This window comes from Cynoglossus semilaevis, chromosome 1 (assembly GCF_000523025.1).
Source record: "Cynoglossus semilaevis isolate Cse_v1.0 chromosome 1, Cse_v1.0, whole genome shotgun sequence".
In the NCBI taxonomy this organism is placed as follows: domain Eukaryota; kingdom Metazoa; phylum Chordata; class Actinopteri; order Pleuronectiformes; family Cynoglossidae; genus Cynoglossus; species Cynoglossus semilaevis.
The window spans coordinates 6,726,977-6,744,513 of NC_024307.1; the positions used below are offsets into that span (position 1 = coordinate 6,726,977).

General features: G+C 39.3%; 2 protein-coding genes across 3 annotated transcripts in view; both read left to right on the forward strand.

Moving 5' to 3' along the window:
- The window catches only part of kif15 (kinesin family member 15), a 10,511-nt gene extending 8,331 nt beyond the window's left edge, over positions 1-2,180 (forward strand). The window contains exons 29-35 of the mRNA XM_025057594.1: positions 1-36; positions 169-269; positions 499-565; positions 659-696; positions 854-986; positions 1,181-1,312; positions 1,394-2,180. The exon at positions 1-36 is cut by the window's left edge and continues 123 nt beyond it. Of these exons, the coding sequence (XP_024913362.1) occupies positions 1-36; positions 169-269; positions 499-565; positions 659-696; positions 854-986; positions 1,181-1,312; positions 1,394-1,468 (582 nt within the window). The 3' untranslated portion in view covers positions 1,469-2,180. The remainder of the gene's footprint in view (positions 37-168; positions 270-498; positions 566-658; positions 697-853; positions 987-1,180; positions 1,313-1,393) is intronic.
- Positions 2,181-2,250: 70 nt separating this feature from the next.
- Positions 2,251-16,695, forward strand: tdrd9 (tudor domain containing 9). Of its 2 annotated transcripts, none has more exons than XM_008307707.3 (35): positions 2,251-2,545; positions 3,181-3,251; positions 3,870-3,937; positions 4,399-4,620; positions 5,091-5,213; positions 5,391-5,471; positions 5,570-5,734; positions 5,818-5,921; positions 6,509-6,631; positions 7,026-7,110; positions 7,220-7,277; positions 7,362-7,466; positions 7,551-7,648; positions 7,744-7,875; positions 8,168-8,330; positions 8,438-8,501; positions 9,151-9,214; positions 9,293-9,337; positions 9,517-9,570; positions 9,815-9,931; positions 10,536-10,643; positions 10,744-10,844; positions 10,944-11,114; positions 11,614-11,725; positions 11,806-12,021; positions 12,628-12,717; positions 12,793-13,050; positions 13,477-13,644; positions 13,790-13,857; positions 13,941-14,050; positions 14,717-14,813; positions 14,892-15,030; positions 15,510-15,628; positions 16,096-16,168; positions 16,265-16,695. In XM_008307707.3, the coding sequence occupies exons 1-35, from the start codon at positions 2,406-2,408 to the stop codon at positions 16,361-16,363; spliced, it is 4,011 nt and encodes a 1,336-aa protein (XP_008305929.1). In that variant the 5' UTR covers positions 2,251-2,405; the 3' UTR covers positions 16,364-16,695. The 2 variants fall into 2 exon arrangements, with proteins under 2 accessions (XP_008305929.1, XP_008305937.1); XM_008307715.3 differs by having other exon boundaries at positions 6,512-6,631.
- The last annotated feature ends 842 nt before the right edge of the window (positions 16,696-17,537 follow it).

Below are 17,537 nucleotides of genomic sequence, written 5' to 3' on the forward strand. Positions count from 1 at the left end.
AGAGCCGCAAAGAACGAAGAGATCCAGAGGCTTAAGGTGATGTGTAGTTTTTTTATATTCAACTATAATCGTTTAAAAGTCAGAGCTTTAGCAGGTTTGATAACTTGTTTTGGGGCTGACAGGAAACCATCTAAAAAGTTAAATTCCTGTGTGATCCTCTCTCCTCAGACCCAGCTGACGGAAAAGGAAATGGTCCGCATGGAAATCCAAGCCCTGCTCGACAAGTTTTACACTAAACAGAACTCGCTGGGCGGGAATGGAAAGAACAAGTGGGGCTCTTTTTATTTGGTCGTATATACATACAGTATATGTGTATGTATATGTGTATATACATACACATATACATATATACACATACATATATATGCATATACATATATATGTATTATTACCTATTATATCTACAACAGGTGTCATAGTTACTTAAATATATATATGTATGTATGAGTAACTGTAAGGTCATTTCCAAATGTATAATTGCATCATTTTATTTTTCAGTGAGGAGTTGAACGATGCCATTAAGGACACAATCCTTAACGAGCTGCAGGAGGAGCGAGCAGAGAAGGTATTTATCTTAGTTTTATTTAGTTCCATTTGTTTTTTAATTAATATTTTTAGTGATTAAAGTAAAATATGTGTTTGTGACCTCCGTGAACAGAATAACCTACTGCAGAAACTGACCAATACACAACAAAGGTCAGTCAGAAACTGACCAATACACAACAAAGGTGAGTGTCTTTTTTTTTTTGTGTTTTTTTTTTTTTTGTTTTTTTAAAGACAAACATTCAGGAGAATGTTTCACTGTAGGTAGATGTTTATCAAGTCTGTGTGACTTGTTTTTTTTTCTTCACAGGCTGCAGACCCAGGAGTCCATGTTGGCTCAGTCTCAGACCTGTGTCCAGGAGCTGACCACTGAGCTGAGGAACCGCTGCTTAGAGCTGAGAGATCTGACCCAGAGGGTTCAGGATGAGGAGAAACTGCTCCATGTAAGACTTGTATTTAAATCAGTTTCAACTGGATGATAACCAGGGTTTACCACAGTGGTTGTCAACCTGTTTTTTTGGCCTGTGTCCCCATTTTGACGTCACAAGGTTCTGGTGACCCCTGAGAAAATAATGTTATGAATTTACTGCTAATATGATTTGAGTTTAATTCTGTTTTTTTTTTTTTGTTTTTGTAGGAGAATGACGTTCTCCGTAAGCAGAATGTGAAGCTGTCAGAGGAGAACGGGAAACTCGTTGGACACAAGAACCTCAAACAGAGGATTGAATATTTGGTGAAACTAAAAAAAGAGAATACCAGACTTCAAGAGGTAATCTATGATTTAATTTTTTTATTTTTAATCTCTTATTATTTTGTGTCTAACCTTAGTTACACTTCTTTTGTTTTCCAGGAGAATGAAAAGCTCCGTACAGAGATGAGCTTGTTGCAAAACAGCAGTGGATTCCCACAGATAGATATGACATAAATTCCTAATCTTAAACATTTTCTCTTTTATACCTTCCCAGACGTAACGGAGTTCCTGAGTTTTTTGGGGTTTTTTCCCCACTTCTTTTTAAAATATAGAATATCTGATTAATGATTTTGTTTCTGTCTTTTTAACAGGTGATATGGTCATATCTTAAACATTTTACAGTTTCTGTGTAAAAATTTAGTTTCTATTGTTCTTGTGACAACGTTGGCTCGTCTTTCATCAACCACACCTCAATACATTTACACAAAATGGCAGTTGAAAACGATGCTGAAAAACACCTCAACGTGAAAGTGGACATTTGACTTGTTCATCATTCTTTGGTGCTCATTTCTTATGCTGTGGTAGCAATTTATTGTCTAACCGTGTCTGACATTTTCATTCTCCAGAATACTGTGATTAAAATATTTTTATTATAGTATATTATTATAGTATATTATAGTATTGTCTGTCATTTTTACATGTACAATTCTGTGGGTGTGTTTCTTGTAATTTTTGTGTGGTGAAGAAAAAAGGAAATTAAGAAAGACAGTTTCAGTTTGCAGAAAGAATAGTTTGGTATTTGATATTCTTGTAATGAGCTGCTTTATATTCTAACGTGGGTGAAGAGTGATCACCAGGAGGCCAGACAATTTTAGTCTTTGACCTTGCACAAACTTAAACAAAATCCAAAAGGTAATCATCTTTAATAATAAATATAATAATAATCTTTCTAGTGTATGTTTATTGATTTAACAAGGTTAAACTTCGGCTTGTATGTAATGTGAAACCTGCAAGAAACCCGGGGGAAAGTGGAACACCATGGTTTCATTATGTAGTTTTACAATAATTATTCAAGTATTTTTAATTTACCGCCAGGGGGAGTCGTGAGTAAATTCGCACCTGTCGGACCGAAAGCCGTCGACAGACTTTTCAGTCTAACCTTTTATAAAAGATGTTAAACACTAACGCGATGAAGACAAACAAATTTCAAATTTCTGACTGGTTCACATCGGGAGCAACGTTTGCTAAAGTTAAACTGATGGAAGAGGCGACCGAGAAAGACGTAGACGAGGCAGCGTCTGAAGTGAGCGGGTAAGTTGCTAATTGCTACTTTAGTTAGCTTAACTCGTGCTCGTTAGCGCAGGTGGCACGATGTAAGTAATGAAACAATATAACGTAGATAATAAAACACGAGAAACGATACAAAAATACCACAGTTGCTTTAGCAAGTTCAACCGAAAACAAATTTTAAACGCAATTAAGGTTGTAACATACGTCATGAAACAATGTGGGAGTATTATTTAAATTAAGTTTAGCGTGTTTTTATATTTATAGCATTAAATGCCAAATACAACGCAGGAAAAATAACACATTGAAAGCTTTCGGTTAAATAATTATTTGCGAATTCTTAAGATAAACTAAATACATGAATACTATAAACGAGTGCCTCCGTAGTTTTGGTTACAGTATTGAAGAAATATGTTAAATAAGTACAAATATGTTTATCCTCCTCTGCCATCTACTGAAAATATTGTTTTTCGATGCCAGGCATTGTGAATAAAGTGCGTCATTTAGCGATTATGACAAACTGTGATACTTGTTATCTCCACTAGGTGCTGCTCTTCTTGCATTTTGAATAGTGACCAGGTCCGACAGTACAGTTCAGTGTGTTAAGTCATAGTTAGTCAAGTCACTTAATACTCTGTTTTGTTTTCTTCGTTTTTCAGTCTATCTGTGGTTCAGGAAAACGATGTGAAATCTGACGAAAACAAAATCCACAAATGTGAACCTGCAGCAGGTGCGTATTAAACTCCTTTAAGTTTTATTCAATGACAGTAACTGTACAGACATGTAGAACTGGGGGGTCTGAATGTTTCTTTTTAGAGCAGGGACCTCTAAACTGAAGGAAAGATTGAGTAGCGACCCTCTTATAAATGATATATTGTATAAAATTATGTTTTTAAATTGAACTCTAAATTGTGCCACGTATAAATGTAACACATTTTAAATTGTATTCTAAGCAAATTTGATTAGCAAACGTATTCATGTGTTTATATTTTAATGCATACATGCTATAAAAATTAAGGTTTTTATTTTTGGGTTGTGAAATGCAATTATTTATGTGGTTGATTATACAATTTTTTTCTTGTGAAATGCAATTATTTATGTGGTTGGACAATTTTTTAAAATATTTTTTCCTGTATTTCTTTCCCCACAAATTTTAACTGTCTTTGATTTCACATTAACACAAATCCAACATATTTATCATTCAGTCAGAAATGCAGACATTCAGCACCATGAAGGAACCATAAACTCCATACAGTATCAATGACACAGCTCTATTTCTCCATCAGTTTGAACTATTGGTCTATTGTGACACAGTGTTTTTGACATGTAAAAAATCCTCCTTCTCCAGGTGCAGCGCCTCCTACACTTGGTAGTTATGAGTATCCCAGTCTGCCGATAACCAAATACAGACAGCAGGTTTGTTTCATCCATACATAAGTTCACACTCTTTTCCATGTAGTTTCATTAATTTTATTTTTTTAAATTCATTGCATTCTAAATGGTGTTTGTTTGTGTTGTTTATTCAGAAAATATAAATAGTACAAGGAATCCTGATTATTACTTAATGCCTTTTTTGCCCAACATAATATAGAAATTAAATTGAGGAAGCAAATTAATAATAATAAAAAATATATAAAATAATACATAAAGAATAAAACAGCAGCTAAAGTGCATTTCAGTGGATTAGGAGATATTTTTAATGTATTTGCTGTTGGATCTAGCTAACGTAGGCTCAGCCCATTCTTCTGCTTCTTATTATTCTCCTCTTCTATCCTACGACATACATCTTCTGCTTCTTATTATTCTCCTCTTCCATCCTATGACTTGTTACAGTGGCTCTAATGGACTTTATCTTTGTCGTCCCGGCACATTTCCAGCTGATTTCCTTCATAGAACACAACTCTGTGGTGATCGTCCGAGGATGCACAGGCAGTGGAAAGACCACTCAGCTGCCTCAGTTCATACTGGACCACTACAGTGAGAAAAATGCCCCGTGCAACATCGTGGTCACTCAGCCGCGCAAAATCGGGGCCACCAGCATTGCGAGATGGGTCGCGTCACAGCGCAAGTGCACCCTGGGTAGTCTGGTGGGCTATCAGGTTAGTGTCATTCTTGGAGTCTTGTTTTCATAAACTGTTAGTTTTAGTGCAGCACATATTGATCCCTGAGGACAGACCCAGAAACACAGACCTCTTACTCCTGGTCACTGGTAGTTTCTACAAACACCAGCAGTCATGACAGTGGCAGTCTTGAGCCTTTCTGTGCTTATAACTGGAAACTCGTGTGAAATGATATTGCTAAGATTTTTAAAGATTTTTCAAAGTTTGTAACATGGAGTTTTGTTTTGGAGTAATGATGTGTATTATAAGATTCTAGTGTGGTAATGTAGGAAACAAGTATCACAAACAAACTGTAAAATTCATAAAGTTTTAATATGATAACAATTTGAGTCTTAAGAAGTCTAACGGCAAAAATGTGTCTCATTAAAAAATCCGTAACAATTTGAGTCTTAAGAAGTCTAACAGCAAAAATCCATCTCATTAAAAAATCCGGTCCATTTCTTCCTCAGGTCGGATTGGAAAAAATGGCGACTGAACACACTCGCCTCATCTACATGACGACCGGAGTACTTCTGCAAAAAGTGGTTTCTGTGAAATGCCTCACGGAGTTCTCCCACATCTTCATAGATGAGGTGAAATGGATCAGTATTTCTGCACCACACTGGCTTTGTGAAAAACATATTCAAATACTTTAGAATTGAAGGTTATTTGGACTTGGACACATTTTATTATTATTTCATATCCCACTCCTCAGCAAAGGTCCTCTTAAAGGGTAAAGTATCCATTAACTACCTCTTCCTGTGCCCTAGGTCCACGAGCGCACCGAGGAGTTGGACTTTCTCATATTGGTTTTAAGAAAACTCCTTCATTCTAACTCTCGTTTCGTCAAGGTAAAGTGAGACTTGATATTAAACAAAAGTTTTTCTTCATTCTTCTGTATATTCTCAGTCATTGTTTCTAAGGTTTTTTTTTTTTTTTACCCCCCAAGATCATTCTGATGTCTGCAACCATTAACTGCAAACAGTTTGCAGAGTACTTTGCCACCCCAGTGCGAGGCACTATGAACCCAGCTTATGTGTTCGAGGTGGAGGGTGCGCCGTACGCTGTTGAGCAGTTTTATCTGGACGACCTGCAGCACCTGCTGCCGTCCAAGGTAACAGGACGATGACGTTGATGTTCTTTAAATTGTCAGACAGGAATGTTTATATTAAAGTTATGGATATGTTTCTTAACCAGACCGTGACCTTTACCTTGGACGACCCTTGTATCTCATGGGAGCTGTATAATCTGGCCCTCAGTCTGATCCAGAGCTTTGATGAGTTAGAGGGAAGAGATTCCAGGTACAACAACAATTCTCCCTGAAGAAATGACTCCTGACACTGTTGTCTGCTTTTCTATTTCCTCTGCCTCTATATATCTAATATGTGTATTCTATCACACTGTTACATCAACTCAATGTAAATGTTTTTAATTTTAATTTTAAAAATGCTAAAAGTGCCTGTAAAGATAACGATGTGAGATGTTAACAGAATCTTTCTTTTCTCAAACTAATTTAAGGTTTTCATGCTAGATTGTTATCATGTGTTCAATGATAAAATGCTGTACGGAATACTCTAGGGCAGTGGTTTTCAAACTTTTTCTACTCTGTACCACCTGAGAAAACACTGATCTCTCTGAGTACCACCATGATGACCAACAGTAGCATACAGCAGCAGAGGCCTTCACTGTTAGCGTCCACCACAGGGGAGATGTTTAGAAACGTTCATAAAGATGTTTGTGTTTAAATGTTGTATTAATTGTGCATGATATGTTTCAGATTTATTCAGTTGAAAATGTAAATGTGAAAATATGAATTTTCTCCACATACCACTAGAGAGTGCAGTACCTCATTTATCCAGTTTGATACTGACTTTTGTTCTTATGTTAGCAGAGAAGCTCATAAGCACAGTGGCGTGACTTCTCCAGAGAGGGGCAGTGTTCTGGTTTTCCTCCCTGGTCTGTATGAGATAAACTACATGAAGGAGGCCTTGGCCAAACTGGTCCACAAGAGGTGAGTTTTACTGCATATTCAACCAGTCAGTGGAGCCAATGAAGGACAAAAAAAGGTTAATACCTGCAGGTCATGTAAGGAATGACACCCTGTCCTCAGAGCAGTACTTCTCAAATACTGCTCACACACGGGTGAGGGTCTTCCAATGGAATATGACATGCTGGACATCAGTGTACCACTGCTATAATGCTTCAGTCATAACAAGCCTCCAGTCACTAGGTGGCAGCAACTCATACAGTGGTTTGTACAGATAAAAATATAGACAGTATGGTATTAGATTCTCAATAGTATTTACATTCACGGAGGTGTGGGTTGTGGGCAGTGCGTGAAAACATTTCTGTCCTCAAGGAGGGGATGACAGACAATAATTGAGTACTACCTTTTATCACGACAGACTACAGGTGTACTCGCTCCACTCTACTGTGCTCCAGGAGGAGCAGAACGGTGTGTTCCTGCTCCCCGTCCCTGGATACAGAAAGGTAACATTAGATCCCGTCCCTGGATACAGAAAGGTAACATCTACACCTTCTACACCTTTTTCAGTCAGATCTCAACACCTGCTGCACTGACGATATTTTTCTTCCACAGGTCATTCTTTCCACCAACATCGCAGAGAGTTCAGTGACGGTTCCTGATGTCAAATATGGTATATAATTATATAATATATATACTTTGACAGACATGATTATGAAATGTTTTTTTCAGTGTCTTTGTCTTGTTGTCATTACAGTCATTGACTTTTGCATGGCCCGACATATGGTCTGTGACCCGGACACTAATTATCAGTCTCTGCGTCTCACCTGGGCGTCCAAAACCAACTGCAATCAGCGCAGAGGTGAAAATAAAAACACCTCCTCACCACCGTGTGTGTGTGTGTGTGTGTGTGTGTGTGTCTACCCACCACTTCTCACTCTGTCAGGCAGGGCAGGGCGAGTCTCTAAGGGCTACTGTTACCGTCTGGTCACTCAAGACTTCTGGAAGAATGACATCCCAGACTATATGATCCCAGAGATGCTGGTGAAACCATGTTTTGTTTTTTTCTCTTTTGTTTCACATTTTTGTCCATTTTACCCAGAATACATTTCTGCCACGTTGTCATCCTTCCCTCTCAGCTGGCTCCCCTGGCTGCTATTGTGCTCAAAGTGAAGTTGCTGGACATGGGAGACCCCCGATCCCTCCTCTCCAGTGCTCTCTCACCCCCTAACATTTATGACATCGTGAGAACTGTGCTCCAACTCAAAATGGTCAGAGAAAAAACAAAAACAAAAAAATCAAATGCAGTATGAACCTGTGTTGGTGAACTGTTAACTCGGCTGTGTTACACATATTAGACCTAATATTTGATTTTTTGAACATGGAGGGTCATTTATTTTTCAACTATTGTGAAAATGACTGGTCACTCCCTGAACTGACTAATACAGTATCTGTAAACAATATATTATGACAAATTCATGGAGTAAACTCTTAAGTCAAAGAAGACTCTGAGAGTGAAATTCCTTATGGTTTTCACTTCTCTTTTCTTCCTCTGTTCTGCAGATAGGAGCGCTGTCTGCAAAATGTGGAGGGACAGCTGGGAATGAAGATGGCGACCTGACATTCTTGGGTCGAGTGCTGGCCCGCTTACCTGTGGACCTGCACCTGGGGAAGATGATTGTCCTCGGCCATGTCTTTGGCTGTCTGGATGAGTGTCTCATCATAGGTCTTTTGAACAGTTACAGCATGTGAATGTAAAAAAGTTCTTTAGGTTGACTGATCAGTAAATCTGTCACAACAAACCCTCAGTATTTATGCCTTCTGTATTCTCAGCTGCCTCCAACTCTCTGAAGAGTTTCTTTGCCATACCGTCCATGCAGCAGCTGGCTGGTCACAGGTCAGTCACACACAGCTCTGTAGCTCCACCCACATAAACATCTGCACCTCAACTATAGATACACTTAGGATTTTGTTAGGTTTTAGAGTCAGTAAAGATGACCTGTGCTGAACTATGGTGATGTGTTGAGTGAAGTATTAGAGGTCAACATGGTCAGTTTGATAAACTGTGAAGCTTTTGCATAGAACTACAGTAGACGGGGGTGTACAACCTGTGGCTCCTGACCCACTTGTGACTCACCAGCCTATTTCTTATTGGCTCCCTGCAAGATCATATTTAATGTGTGTGAAATTATCAAATTACCTTGACTTTGATTGACATAAAAAACAACATCCAGGACTGATGTCTAGGATTGGAATATAAAATTTAATACAAGTCAAATTGAGACCTTGTTCTAAATTTTCTGCTCGCTCGTTCGTTCTGATTGCCTGCCTATAGCAGCGTGCATTTTGTGTTCTTTGTGGTTCAGCAAGTTTCTGCTCGCTCGTTCGTTCTGATTGCCTTTTGTGTTCTTTGTGGTTCAGCAAGTCACTGTACTGCTTTGATGCATTTCTTTAATTAGTCTTACTTAAAAATGTCACTGTCTGAGGTTGCTGACCCCTGGACTGGGACGTCAGTAATTGATTTTCTTCTACCGTTTTAATTCCAGGAGCAAGTGGTCCTTTGCTCGTGGTTCCCAGAGTGATTCTCTAGCCTTCATCAATGCCTTCAGGGTAATTTGTGTCAAATTCAAAACAAAAAAAAAGTGCTGATAGTGAATGAACACAATGACATGTTGTCTTTTCTTGTAGGCGTGGCAATCTTTGAAGACCAAAGGAAAGCTGAGACATCCAAAGGTTTTATATACACAAAACTTTTCAATTTTAAAAGCAAAATATTAGCACTGCTGTTACCTTTGGAAATAGACAAATATCTGCAAGCATAGGAAAGTATTTGAACAGTGGTTTAATAATTTAATGTATCATTAAATAGAGATTGGTCGAGATAAACAAACGTGTTCTTTGCTTCTTTTTAGGATGAGCTGGACTGGGGGAAAGAGAATTTCATTCAGATCAGGAGGATTAAGGAGGTCACGTGACTTTACTGATTATTCTACCCTAACAATATATGTTTTATTTTTCTAGCTAATAGTAATTTTGTCAACAAAGTGGATTTTATTTCTGTTTGAATCGTAGTGATGCCACATAAATGTATTCCTCAGCTGTTCTGTCTATTAGTTAAAATGCCAGAGCCAATCAGAAACACAGACTTATTAGAGTACAGTTTAATTAAGAAGTTGAAAACACTCGTGACTCCCCTCCTGCTCTCTTCAGGTTGCTGAGCTGTATGAAGACCTGAAGAAGCGCGTGGCCCAGTTCAACATGCTGGTCCCAGAAGACAGTCAGCCGTCAGACTACACCAGCACACACAGGCAGAAGTTCATCCTTCAGGTTTGACGGATGTCTCGTCCTGATACAGAAAAACTATTGTTCTTCCTATGCATGATAACATACAATGTTGTACATGTTACCCCCCAACATTCAGTTGAATGTGAAAACAATTGGTTCTCATAGACAGAGAATAAGATGTAGACCAGCGGTTCTCAAACTGTGGTACGTGTACCACCGGTGGTACGTGAGCACTCTCTAGTAGTACGTGGTGAAAATTCATATTTTTACATTTACATTTTCAGTTGAATAAATCTGAAACATACTATGTGCAATTAATACAACATTTAAAGGTCTCTCCTGTGGTGGAAGCTAACAGTGAAGGCCTCTGCTGCTATAGTCTAAGGTTGGTCATCATGGTGGTACTCAGAGAGATCAGTGTTTTTCTCAGGTATAAAAAGATAGAGAACCACTGATGTCGACTAATGTGTGGACAGGTGATGTTTGTCGGCTAGAAGATCACACCGTTCCACTGATGTCGACTAATGTGTGGACAGTTGATGTTTGTCTTTTGTGACCATGAAACACCGTGCCCTCCCTGACCCTCGACTGACCTCTTGAGAAATTCTTTTTTTTTCAAAAATGTAATATAATATTCCTGTCTCAGGTGGTGATCGCCGGTGCCTATTACCCCAACTACTTCATCCAGGGAGAAATAGATGAAGAACTGGCCTGTAAGGAACTGATCTGCCTTGACCCCAGAACTACAGTGATGGTAACTCAGTCACAGTTTACTGTTTGAAGTGGCTTCAGTTGAAATGACATGTGAATGGAACGAACATGTTACATTTGATTTCTGTAACTGTGGTGTTCAGTTGAGGAGCCTCCCTCCCTACAGTTTCCTGTACTACAAGCAGCTGCAGTCCCTGTTCCGCTTGTGTGGACAAGTCAAAAACATTTACTTTGACAGTTCCAGGTAAAAAAAAGATTAAAAAAATACCTGGTTGATTTTTAACATCTTTTTTATAAAACAGAATTAAAGTGTTTTTTCCTCCATGTTTGTTTTGACTCCAAGAGCTTATGTGGAGTTCTACAGGACGTCTCAGGACTCGGGGGTTCTGCCTGAAGTTTCCCTGGCTCTCCTCCTGGCCCAACAAAAGTCTCGACTGGAGCTCTCTGTTTACCCCACAGAACTGATAGAAAAGTGTGCAGGAAACAGAAGTTCTACTCCGGTGAAATACGCAGGGTATTGTTTTACTACAACTGTTGCACCAAGTACATTGTGATTCAATATTGTGCAGCTTTAGCAACTTATAGAATATGTTCTGCAAATTATATTTATATCTACATATATTGCATAATTTTAACATGAAATATAAACCACTATTTTCTAAAGTGCCTTTGTTCAAAGACTTCAAAAGTATTTTTGGGTAGTAAAATATATTAGCAGTGATATTTGTGGTGGTTGCAAAAATATTTAAATCTTTTTAAAAATGTAGATATTTATGTCTGCTTTTTTTGACGTGACATGTTTCCCGATTTTGTGTGTGTGTTTATGCCCATCTGACTATGTGGAGACATTGTTTTTTGTAAGTAGAACAGATAGAGTATAGGATATAGTTTTTTTACTGAAACAGCCGTAGAGCAGTTCTGTGCCTGTAATAAAATAACTTCAACTGAGAGTGGAGTTAATGGTAGGAGGAACACAGTGAACTCATCAACCGCTGATGGTTATTTTCATACAGAGTAACAGCAGACTTTGAGAACCAGTCTATTGACCTGGTACGAGCCAGGAACAGCAGCACTGATCCAGAAAAGCTGCCCCCCAACCGGCTGTTCGTGGTCAACATCACTGAGGTAAAAAAAAAGATACTGTAGAGAACTACAGAGAATACTACATGTTGACATGTGTAATGACTCTCTGCTCTGGGTTCCAGGTGATTGAGGTGGGACGTTTCTGGGGCTTCCTGTCAGATGAAGCCAGTTTGGAGAAGCAGCGAGTCCTGACGGCTGAGATCAACAGACACACCCTGACTCCACTGTCTGTGTCTCTGTATCCAAACCTGATGTGTTTGGCTCCTTACTCTGAGAACAGTGATCAAAGCCTGTACTACCGTGCCAAGATACTGCACACACGTGGCAGTTCAGTGGAGGTACTGAAATACTCACTTCATACTGCAGTTTTCTGACAAGGATAGAAAACACTGATTCATCTGTTCTGAAATATAGAACCTGGATTCTCTGTAGTTATGTTTGTATTTTTACACATATAGCTGTGGGACAATTCAGATCAGAGTAAAACGGCATTAAAAAAAGGCAGCTGGTAAACACTTTCTTTTCTATAATAAAGGCTGCGTTGCTCTGATTATTATTGGGGTCGATGTTCGTGTAAAGAAGAAGAAAGAAGAGAATTATTTCAGCATCAGACAAAAACCAAAAACTAGAAACACATGAAATACTTTTAGGAATCACTGCCTTTATGGAAGTCAGTCTGAAGTCACAACACTCACAAAACTGTTGGTGTTCCTTAATAATGTACGCCCTCTGCTGGTAGGATGCTAATTAAAGGTGAAATTAATTTGACAATATAATCTTTTAATTTCTTAAGAACCCATAAGTGGACGAGTGACTAATCATTGACGTTAATTAAAGCGACTCAATCACCAGTTTGTAAAAACTCTTCTCACTCAGGAAACTTTTTTTGACATTGACTGTTAGCAGTTGTGTTAGCCACCTTATTGTTTCCTGTTTCTCTGCAGGTGTTCTTCCTGGACTTTGGTAACAGAGAGGTTGTTTCCTGCAGCGGCCTCAGAGAGCTGCCGTCTGACTTCCTGTCTCAGCCGTTCATGGTAGAAAGTGTAGTTAAAAAATCAGTTTCTCTTTTCAATCTTTGAAACACTCGATTGTTCTTGATGGTTTTCCAGGCTCATGAGTTCCAGGTTTGTGGAATGCGTCCCTCGACTCAGTCCATCATCCTGGGTAAACAGTGGAGCAGCAAAGCCCGTGACTTCTTCCACACTTTGGTGAAAGGAAACACGCTTTTGGTGTCGCTCTATTCGTTTCTCCACAACGTGATGCGCGTTCATCTGTTCATCAACGCCAAAGCAACCAACACCAGCGTGGTGGACCTCCTGGTGAAGGAAGGACATGCCATAAAGGTTGAAGAGTGTTTTGCGTCAAAGGTGACTAAAGCTTAGGTTGTTGGCCCGGAGTTTCCAACAGCTTTGAAATTACAACACATCAATTTTAACCAATCAAGTGCCCACTTTATAATTGGAGCTCAAGGATGTGACCTGGTGTGAATAACAGCACGCAGAGTTATACAAAGAATGACTTCTCTGATGGAAACGTCACTCGTAATTTAAAACAAACAAAAAAAAAAAAACGTTTGACTTTCTTCTGTTAATGGTTGTCGCACATTTATCCTTAAACATAAGTCAATACATTCACCTCGATACAGATGAAGCCCTGAGAGCTTAATTAATTTGAGTTTAGTCAATGACAACAGGTCAGATGTAAATTCCTTTCATCAACATCTGTCAAACTGTTGTTGATTTTTTTGTTTTGTTTTTTTTCCTCTGAGTCAAGACGTTTTGTTCTTTTGGCAGCAACACCACGAGGACCTGATGTCTCTGTACAAGAAGGTAGAAGCAGGGACCTACGTCCCCAGTGTCATCAAAGGCTACTGGAAGGATCGCAACCAAGCAGAGAAAAACCTCATCGACGATCTGATCGCTCACTTTTCTAAGAACGGTCAATCTTATGCTGTGAAAAAGGCAGGAGACCATCTGAACCACGGAATTTAGAAATCAGTCAAAGACGTTTAGAAAAAGATTTGGTATCAATGTATAACATAGCTCTCTCTTTCTCTCACCCTCTCTCTCTCTCTCTCTCCCTCTCTCCCTCTTTCCCGCCTCCCAGGTTCACCTGATTGGACCTACCAGCCCTTACCAGATAAGGGTCAGCCTGAGACGGAACGCCTGCTACAAGTGAGGTTCAAATCACTTCACAGCACCACGTTAAGATTATTGATCTTTTTTTTATCATTATTTTGGTCTGTGATGTTGTTCAGGTCGGTGATGGTTGACAAGTACAGCATCAACTCCCTGGCCTTGAATCCAAATCTTCACTACAAACATCAGAGGATGTTGGTGGCTGGGACCGTGTCTGTCAGCTCCACGGGTACAGAACGATTTTTATATATACACGATTGTCCTAAAATTGAACGGGGGGGCCGGGTCAGGAGCAGAGAGATTTATCTTAGTTAGTGTGAACTAAGATAAATGACATGTAAAACTCATGCATAAAGGCGAAAATGCTTTTAGCGCCATCTATTGGGGAAACGTGGGTATTGCAGGTAGAAGGTAGGTAGAAGGTAGAAGTATAATGTTAATATAAAATAAATTATAATATCATTTGGAAAAGTTTGGTGGGCCGAATTAAAAAGCTATATATCATTTGGAAAAGTTTGGTGGGCCAAATCAAAAAGCTATACGGGCTGCATCTGGCCCCCGGGCCGTAGTTTGCACTAGGCCACGGGCATCTAGACATGATCATGTGTACTGTTAAAAATGTAGTGATCCTTAATGTGCTCATGAGAATTCTTTAGCTTTAGCCAAATTGTTGCAACACAACATTGTGTCACTGACTTCTTTCACTGATGGGCTACGAAGGTTAACCAAAACATTATTGCATTAACTACATCCTACAACAGGGGGCGTATTTAATCCCCAATTTCCCTTTCTGCTTTTTGTAATGGCGTTAAAACAGCTGTCCTGGGTTTGAGCTCTTTGTTTTTCCAGCCCTCTGCTCTTTGAACGTGCTCCGGCAGCTGCCTTTCTTTCGCAGGTTCACATTTTCTCCTCAGAGACACCTCCCTCATGCCCGACATTCCTGGACTCCCTGCACTCCTCACCATGCTCTTCACTCCTGTCATGGAGCTGCGGTGAGTTGGACTCCCAGACTTTATGGTTTCACCTGTGAAGTCCAGCACAGTCAGATAAAGATGTGCGTTTCCTCTCAGTATGAATGAGGAGGGGACCTGCTACACCGGTGCTCTCTGTGGACTGGGCTGGGACGCTCACTCACAGGAGGCCATGCTGCCGGACCATGACATGGAGCTCACGTTTGACGTCATGTTGGACGTGGAGGACATCATAGAGGTAACAGCTGTCTCCAGAAGTCATTGAAAATAATAGTGACTGTTATCATCAGTACAAATCACACTCCACCAGTGCTATATTAAAATGTTATATCAGTACAGTCTGACAAGAGAAAATATTTGACTCATGTGTTGCCTTGACAGGTGTGTTAATATCATAGTTTTAACCAAAGAGGGATAAAAAAAAGTTCAAAACAATTTGTGTTTCAATATGCATTACTTGTTCATACCTCCAGTCTAACCTGGGTGAGTCAAAAGGAAAAATTCCTCCTGTAACTGAACCTTGACTAATGTCTGAGTAATAATTTTAAAATGTCAACATTTTCTCCTCCTGCTCTAATGTGGAGATTTCTGGACTCAGTCCATGAACCTGAAAACAGACCAGGTTGAACAAACAGACTTAAAATAAATTCTGGAAACTCATTGAAATAAAAGGGTTCATGTTGGTCTCATCTTTCTGTTGTGGGTGTTGTCTCTCAGATAAATGCCCTGAGAGTGGCCATCAACCGTCTGATGTGTGAAGGACCCAGTGGAACTCTGCACCTAGGACCAAACAAGATCAGCCGTCTGCAGGAGGACTGTCGAGAGCAGCTGATAAGGTCACACACACACACACACACTTTGTGTACACCTACAAAAATCAAAAGTTCAGACCAATGTCAAAGTGTATGGAGCTTTGAAAACTGATGCCAGTCAGCAGTGCTGTACCCTGCTGTAACAGTAGAGGCAGTAGCTCAGTGACTGGTGCCCTTGTCTGACAACCTCCCAGCAGGCCTTGCTGTCAGAAGGTAGATGACCAAGTACTTTGTTCAGTGGTTTATTGCACAACTACAAAAGCAGCGTGCCAGTTTGGATCGAGCTAAAATGAAAAAAAAATCACAATGTCCATGATAAAAAATGTGTTAACCCTGAAAGGTATTCAGCCACCAGAGGGCAGTGGGGGGGCGTCTTTTGCTTTGCCCGAGGCTTTAAATGTAGCATACTTATTTATTAGTTTATTTATTTATTGTTTTTGGTGTTTTATTGTTGGCGTTTATTATTCAACCTTCTGTTGTTTGAAATGTAGTCTTTTCATCAAGTCGTCACCAAGAAAAAACATCGCTCCAATTTACTACGAGAAATGGGGGAAATGGAACCAGGTGGGTCACGCTGTTCCTTCATCCCTTTTTATTTCCCAGTTTTGTAACACATTCTTAGTCTGTTGTATTTTATTATTATTTATTATTCCGCTGTAGGTTGACCCTTCTGTCAGGATGGAGATGGCAGAGCCCAGCAGCAGAAACATGGGTGGAGCTGTCTACCAGCTGCATCCAATCACATTACTCAACCCTTAAAAAAAAAATCACTGTTAAGTTTAGTGTTGTTGATTGAACTGTTGTGAAACCAACAGTTTTGTTACTTGTGAAATCATGTATGTGACCTTTATTTTAGGATGAACCAGAACTGAAGCCTGATCTTTGTTCATATTTAATGTTCAGTTCTTCTTCACACAGAGCTGTCAGCCTGTAATCAGACTTTCTTTTTGACCAAAACGGTCAAGTGAAATGTTTCAGTGTGTTTACGTTTCAGTGTTACTGAACCTCTTTGTACTGTTGAAACAACAGTTCTGACCTGTGTTGATGTTCTTTTCAGATTAAACGTAACTGTGGTTCTGTGGAGCACAGATCTGGAATCTTTGTGGATTTTCTGATGGTTATTCAAAATATTCTCCTTCATTTTGTTTCTTTAACACTGAGGGTTAACTTCCATTCATACTTCATTATTGTGATCAACAAGTAAAGGACACATTTCAGCCCTGAATAATTGAATCACTGGTTAGAAAAAGTAAAATAAAACGGCATTAACTGATTGTAGAAATCAGTTGGAGTGGATTTATAGTTAAAATGGCTCAAAATGTTCTTACAAGTACAAAGCAACAAAAACCTCTCAGTCTGTATAACTCATACTGTTCAACCCTTCTGTACACATACTATTATATATATATATACTGTACTTTCATAATTACTAAATTGTACAGAAACAGCCTCACGTTGCCTGTCACTAGTGTTGATATTTTTAGTAATTTTGTTTTTGTTTTGTTTAGTTTTCTGTAGTTGGACAAAGACAACATGACTACGTTGTTGACCTACTTGACGTATGTAATAGTTTATTGTTGTTTTGGCAACAGTTTTTTTAATGGTGTCTCTGGGCATTTTTTAAGTGGAAACCAATCTGTGCTCAGTGGCCGATCATCACGGTTATTGTTAGTAACAAACAAACCTCCTTCACTCAAACACTGTCTCATTGTGAGCCTGGAGTCGGGTTAAATTTGTAACTCCTCTTCCACTTTTGCACCAGACCCCTGTCTGTGCCAGAATACTTCAGCTCGTATTTTTAGCTCCTTCAACATCTTGTACTCAAACTCTTATGGCTACAGATTTAGCTGCAGCGTTTCTGCCTCATTAATGTGAACTGCAAAGGCAAGAGACACGCGAGATGTTTTTACATCAAGGTACATTTATTCATTTT